The following is a 7,438-nucleotide window of genomic DNA, read 5'->3' on the forward strand; positions in this document are numbered from 1 at the left end:
CGAAATAAAATGATAAGAAAGAACTGGTGGGAATTCGTATTCGAACTTGAACGAATTTATACTAAAGGTTGCTCTTTAAAATTCCCGCAAAATTACTTAAAAATAATAGGTAGATTTACGGGCAAATGGGCCACCATATTATGTGGTCACCATTGCCCACTTGCCGCATCCCAAGATACTGAGGAAAAGTTTTCTTATATTGCCAATGGACTACCAACTTGGATCACTCATTCTTCAAACCGAATCACAACGATACTAAGTATTGCTGTTTGGCGGTTCAATATTTTTGGCCTGGGGGTTCTTTAGCAAAATATTGCTGTTACGTATTTTATTTACAACACTTAATTTATAAAACTAGTGTCGCGAGTGGGCGAGAATTACTCCAATTATTTAACTCATCAAACGAAAATGGCATTCCGTATTGTAACTTATTAACTCTTCCTTTACTTACCAAAAACGAAAAAAGTACGAAAAGTTTAGATGTTCACATATCAATATATAAATGCTGACGAATGGACGACATGAATGGACATTAAGAGTATTATTTGTGTCGGCGTATGCGACGTTATTTTTATTTTTACATACTTCATAAGCACAAGGGTTGTTAGCGTCCTATTAGCATGTTTATGTGACTCAAGGTTCGTGCATAAACGATTACTTTGCGATTTGTTTAAAGAATTGATTTTCAAAGAATCGTGCGTCAATTCTAGCTTCACATACATAACATATTGTCTAAAGTATACAATTTCAATAATCTTTAATATCTTCTGCAATCATTGTGTTACTTTATAAGGATGGTGGATTTATTTCAAAAGCAGATTAGTGGCAAGTGTGAAGTTGAACAAGATTGGATCTATTGGAAATGCGTTCATTGTTTTTCGTCGTCGCGTCGCTGGCGTTGCTAGCAATTTGCGTTTGCGCTCCAGAAGGGAAGGCGATCCAGCACATCCCACCAAAAGCCGACGCAACACCGTCAGCTACAGGAAAAGATGGTGCGGGGTCTGGTGTTGCGGGAAGCGCTGTTGGTGCTAAGCCATTGAGCGTGGCTAGAGTTCGCAGGGAGCTTGCGGGTCAGGAAAGCGATCTCCTTCCATCAGCCAACGAAGTGGACGTTTCACCTTTCGGAGAAAATTCAAACCTTGATGGACGCGGTCGCATCAAGGTGCTCCCGGCTTATCTCGGCTAAAGATTCAAGATTTCGCCCATTATGTATTAGATACATGTAAAGGTTTCTTTTTCGATATTAGGTATCATAGAATCATTTGGTATGTATTGTGTTACCTTGAAATCTTTATGTTTATATAAACTTTGATAGTGTAATTTAAATTGTTTATGTATGTCACGGTTTTCTTTTAACAGTATTATTTATGAGTTCGTCTTTCTATTTACTTAACGTGACCTTTATGTATTTAATTAAGAATTATAAGCGGAAGTAATATAATGTGCAATTGTTTTACACGATTTATGTATAAAGTGTATGTTTTACGAATTACTTAATATAATTATATTTGTCAGTAATAATTTTTATTTTTATTTTTACAAATTATGATAACGCAAAAATAATTAATATATTTCAATATCTGTTAGTTTATTTTTGTCTATATGTCTAATTGAAAACTCTCAAACAAATGAAGATCAAAAACTTGAAGGACTACGAAATTTAAAGTTTAAGAGGGATACTTCATTTCTCTTTATTTATTTTCAATCAAACGAATTTTTGACACTTTTTTGAGATTAGATAAAGGTACTTAAACGGCCATTTCATTTTATCACATCTATATTTTAATCGAGATTGCTTCATAGTTTTTCTAACGTTAATAAGTTAATATGAATTAACATTAATTAGTCAGTAATACATAACTAAAGTCTGTTACTTATAAATCGGAGCGTTGTAATTTTTACACATTTCTTCCTGCTTTGTTAAACATGAAGACAGTAGTAATATTCTTAATTCTTTGCTACATATGTCACATAAAGACCGCCCCAGTTGGTAATGCCAAAGATTTTTTACGAGGAAATATGAAAACATTACAATCGAATGGAAATTATGTGTATAAGGATAAACCGGATGTTGATTTAAAAACGAATGATAAGGAATTACTATCAACGGCAGAGAGTAATAACTATGTGTATCGACCTCTCTTCGTTTACAGAAGGATTGAGCATAGTAAACGTAGGATCACCATGTATAACTCTTTCGCTGGTTAGGTAGGTTATATTTTATATTTGTTCATTAGCCTTATCAATAGTAAAAGCCTAACGATGGTTTATTAATTGCATTCTTTTTTCACTAACGACTTTACCATTTCGTATTGGCAATTAATACTGTACCTACTCGAAAAACGATCTTTCATTGTATTCTTTCAGTATTTAATGTAGCGGTTAAATGTAATATTATTTTGTTATAATGAAAGGTTCATCTGGGAATTTTGTTTTAATTATTTTTTCGATACATGTAAGTTAATTTTCATAAACTGTGTGTATTGATGGCATGTATTTTTTATTTTAATATTTATTTTGCAGAACATTGTTGTTATGGCCGGTATATCACCATTTCATGATTATACAAATAAATTAAATTCTAAGGTCAATGACGGATTCATAATGAATTCTCCCTACAAAGTTCTCAAGCACTTAGACAATTCAATTCTGAAAGCCACTAAAAATGTTACACAAAATCCTATAATGGAAGAAAATCTTTATCAAATTTCGAAAGATTTAGTGTCTGCTATATTGACTAAGCTTGAAATCCAGGATAAAATAACTAGAATCACTCGAGAAGCTCTAGATGCCCCCGGCAAAACAAAAGGAATGACCGCAATAGAAACAAGACGTATTTTGGATTACATATCAAGAACGTTATCGGGCCATATACTCACAATAACTAGGAAATCAACAGAACCTGAACTACATCGTTTAGTATTTGGTTTAGCACAAATAGCTGCTGAGGTGTCAATTGTTTCAGCTTTAAAGGATACAACATACGCCACAGCATTATCTAAAAAGCAATCAGTGGATTTATCGTTTCGTAGAAAGCGGTCTGTCACGTCCATAGGGGAAAAAGCTAACACGACACCTGTACCAGCCAATAGTTTACTTTCGACGGTTTACAGTGCAATTTTGAATAAATCAATTAATTCAGTTGCCCCACAAAATATTTACTCCAACAAAATTATAGCTGAACAAATAAATCCGTATTCGGTTATTTCAAAAAATGAGCGAAAATCTATTCAGGTATTGTCTAGTAAGAAGAAAGTTTTGGCTTCGGTTCCCAAAGGCTTTTTAAATCAAACAGCTCTTGACATCGAAAACAACGGCACAAATATGACTGACAGTGATGCAATTATTTTAGAAAACAAATTAAATGTAACTCGTTTGGTAAACAAGCAGTCTTTGGATACACAAGAACCAAATGTATCTGGTCTTGTTGATGACTGGATAGATCCAAAAGAAAATATGTATGGTCTTAACCCCGATCTAGTAGCTGAAATGGAAATAGACCAGCCGATAACAGAGGATGATGGTTTTAACGAAAAAAAAGCAAAACAAAAATTAGAACGTCTTGAATTAAAAGCTAAAAAGGCTATCCTTTACGCTGGGGACGTTGCTTACTTGACTGCAGCCAGCGTAGTGGCTTTGAGGCGTGCACTAACGGCCTCCATAGAAGTTCATATGTCAGTAAACTATGCTAAGAATGGGATGTCAAACCATCAAGATCTGATGATGAACTTAGCAAAAACAGCCGCACAACAGGCTGGAAAAGAGGCTAAAAGTGCCACTTCTAAGTCACTGGCTTGCGAACGTGTTATTAAATTGGCTTTAAAATACACTGCCCAATCTAAAGGGGCTAAGCTAAATCATGTTGCAAGCAGAATTGTAATGGATACGTTATCTTTGGCAACACTCGCCAAATCAATGGCGTTTGTGTCTTCTGATATTGCTATTAATTCCTTGTATCAGGCTACTGATGTAAAACCACCTTCGTAATTTTGTATGTGTTGCAATATTATGTTTTATTACTAAAATATTGTTTTATTTTCCTCGTGTTATATTATGTCACTAATGTGTAATAAATCATTAGAACTTAATTAAATTTATATTTATATAGTTTGATAGATTAATATAGTATATAGTAATAATATAGTATAATTTTATATAGTTTGATAGATTCTCATTCTACAGCAACGATGCAACACGTGAAAGAATAGAAACAATTTTAGGTACGTTAACTTTTCTCAAATGTATGTATGTATGTGTTTCTCATATATTTTATATTTATCATATATCTCTATCACTTAAAGTATACACTCTTGATTGTACATTTTCTTGTAATACCTAAGCTACTGGTTTAGCTACATAAAACTGTCGGCATAAAACATCTATATCTAGATTACTACATATCCAGTGTGAGAGATTTTATTCTCCAATAACTTCTTCAAAACGACTCATCGGATTTAGATGCGGTTTTAATTAGCTAGGAAAAAACTATTTATTATGAATTAAATACTATGATTTATAAATATTTGGTGTGAAATATCTAATTTATGACGATGTTTTATCGAAAAAACTGTTTTCGTACACTTACATGGTGAAGCTCGTTAAGCCTTAGGAGATAAAAAAAAACTTATTAAGATAAATATTTTAGTTACCTGGGATTTAAATTAAAAATGTTCTTTTATTGTCTCCTATATACACATATCGATATCATTGGAAAAAATACTTCAGAAGCTATTACCGAAACCAAATTCGCGACATAAAACGGATGGCAGCAAAGGTTACCCTAGAAACCATAAGTACAGTGGCGGATTTAAATATTTGCCGCTAGTAGGCTAGTAGGCTATTCAATTTTTGCCGCCCCTGCTGACTTTTCAAATTCTATACGTTAGTTTAGTTCTCAATTATGTCATATTTATTCTGAAAATTATGATTTGCGGAAAACAATCGTCTTCATTACATCGATTTTCCCGTTATTAGTATGATTATGAACTAGATATTTCTGCCAGTTACTAGATTATTTAACAGTTGCCAGTATACGGATTACAGACGTAATGTGTGTACAACAACAACAACAGCCGGTAGATCCCCACTGCTGGGCTAAAGGCCTCCTCTCCCTTTGAGGAGAAGGTTTGGAACATATTCCACCACGCTGTTCCAATGCGGGTTGAATACACATGTGGCAGAATTTCTATGAAATTTGTCACATGCAGGTTTCTTCACGATGTTTTCCTTCACCGCTCAGCACGAGATGAATTTTAAAGACAAATTAAGCACATGAATCAGCGGTGCTTGCCTGGGTTTGAACTCGCAATAATCGGTTAAGATGCACGCGTTCTAACCACTGGGCCATCTCGACTCGACAATGTGTATACATATAATTATAATTCTTTTTTTATATCTGTAAGATAATAACAAATTTGGCCTAAATTTACCGCCCCTCTAAATCTGCCGCCCTAGGCTCCAGCCTATTTAGCCTATTGGTAAATCCGCCACTGCAAAACGAGTCACTAACTCGTGAGTCGTGACCAAATTTGGATCATTTGGACACCGAATCACTCATAGCGCCAGCTATCGTAAATTGTATGTATCACATTATTGATTGATTTACGAAACAGTAAATAGCATTATATGAACGCAGGTGATATTTTAAAACGTAAGTAACGGTACAAACTTTAGACACTAGATGGCGCTGTTTTACTAAGTAACAGTTTTAACTTTAAGTAAGAAGTGACTATTACTTCTTTATAAAATAGGCAACAATACTATCCGAAAGGTAAATTAAAGTATTGAAGGACAAATGTATGTATATTTAGATGCCAATGCCCTTCATAATCATTGTTGCAAGCTGAGTCTAACATTGTAGCCAAGACAAGAATATATTATCACATTTTTTAATGGAATTTAGTTCTTATAATCAAGCATTAAGAGTGTAGACGCGTGTGATCTTGAAAAGTACGTGCTTATCGATACAACGTGTTCGTATATGATTGCAACATTCAGAGCGCATTAATGATAATGAGAATCAATTTTTATGCTATGTTGCAACAAAGTTGGGGTGTTAGAGACGACTTCGGATACAAACGATATGGTATCGTTTAAAATGTATATATACATATGTATATATCCAGCTGTAGGATTTGTTCCTGGAACTCTTTTTTGGTAAGCGCAAACGGTTAATTAAGGCTGGATTAGGCTGGCAATGGTCGTTTAGGAAAAACTTTAAACTTTACCAACTTCCTAAAATATATTGTTTTTATTTTTATATCGCATCGTAATTTTTATTCATAATCATTATGTTTCTTAGTGGTAATTACAAAGGTATATACATATGCTTTCACCATAATTAATTATGACAAGTGTTTAATCATGAATTTAAAAAGCATTTTAATTAATTATTATTTCCCATTTTTCCCGTTTAGGAGCCGTTTAGAAGAATCGGATCTTTTAAGTAGTTTCTTACCTGCCCAATGGATAATCCAATTCTGTGTCCAACTTATGGTATATGATCACTTCAACCATAGAGACAGGAATTCTTGAACTGCATACCATAAACAAGTTCTTGCATTGAAAGTGCAACGCCAGACTGAATGAGATGTTATATGCTTCAGTAAACCAGAATACAGTACCTACAGTCTAATGAATATAGATTTTTATCGATGGAATAACTAATGAACTAAGATAGGCGTATACAAAGCCATTATGCAATTATCAATGCGAAAATTTTCAATAATTAATTTGATAGATGTTTGCCAGTCATTAAACGAGGAATAACTAATTACTGAGATATAATGTTTTAGTACTTAAATAGTAATTAATACTAATAAAATTATTAAAATAATATGCAAAATCCAAACGTACCGTAATGATGTATAAGTAAAGTAAAGTAATGCAACGGCCTGGAAATTTCCCACTGCTGGGCTAAGGCCTGCTCTCCCATTAAGGCGAAGACTTGAAACATATTCCACCACGCTGTTCTAATACGGGTCGGTGGAATGCACATGTGACAGAATTTCGATGAAATGAAGACACATGCAGGTTTCCTCACGATGTTTTCTTTCACCGCCGAGCACGAGATGAATTATAAACACAAATGAAGCACATATATACAGTGGTGCTTGCCTGGGTTTGAACCCGAAATCGTTGGTTAAGATGCACGCGGTCTAACCACTGGGCCATCTCGACTGTAATGATGTATACAAGCAGAAATTTGTATGAGTCATAAAAAATATGTCAATAAAACGTATTCCTATATTTGGCGTAGACTTTAGACCGGCTTGAATAGCATTGATGATAAACAAATATCTAATTTAGACAAAGCAAAGCAGCTGTTGCATGTCGTCTGGCGCATTTATCATATACTGGTACATACTCGTATCGATTTTCTTGTGCGATGTTCTAGATAATATTAAATAGGCTATATGACTGTTTTTTAAAATCCATT

At 33.9% G+C, this 7,438-nt stretch overlaps 1 protein-coding gene across 2 annotated transcripts; it reads left to right on the forward strand.

Moving 5' to 3' along the window:
* The first annotated feature begins 1,842 nt into the window (after positions 1-1,842).
* LOC124537469 lies at positions 1,843-4,025 on the forward strand. Of its 2 annotated transcripts, none has more exons than XM_047114326.1 (2): positions 1,843-2,208; positions 2,524-4,025. In XM_047114326.1, the coding sequence occupies exon 2, from the start codon at positions 2,536-2,538 to the stop codon at positions 3,985-3,987; it is 1,452 nt and encodes a 483-aa protein (XP_046970282.1). In that variant the 5' UTR covers positions 1,843-2,208; positions 2,524-2,535; the 3' UTR covers positions 3,988-4,025. The 2 variants fall into 2 exon arrangements, with proteins under 2 accessions (XP_046970282.1, XP_046970281.1); XM_047114325.1 differs by lacking the exon at positions 1,843-2,208 and adding an exon at positions 2,239-2,455.
* The last annotated feature ends 3,413 nt before the right edge of the window (positions 4,026-7,438 follow it).

This window comes from Vanessa cardui, chromosome 18 (genome assembly GCF_905220365.1).
Source record: "Vanessa cardui chromosome 18, ilVanCard2.1, whole genome shotgun sequence".
NCBI classification, from domain to species: Eukaryota; Metazoa; Arthropoda; class Insecta; order Lepidoptera; family Nymphalidae; genus Vanessa; species Vanessa cardui.

Excerpts from the sequence above, each read along its gene's own strand:
- LOC124537469 (XM_047114325.1), top strand. The coding sequence starts at position 2,408 with ATGAAAGGTTCATCTGGGAATTTTGTTTTAATTATTTTTTCGATACAT. Across the intron at positions 2,456-2,523 it reads TAATTATTTTTTCGATACAT|AACATTGTTGTTATGGCCGG; the intron begins GTAAGTTAATTT and ends TTTATTTTGCAG.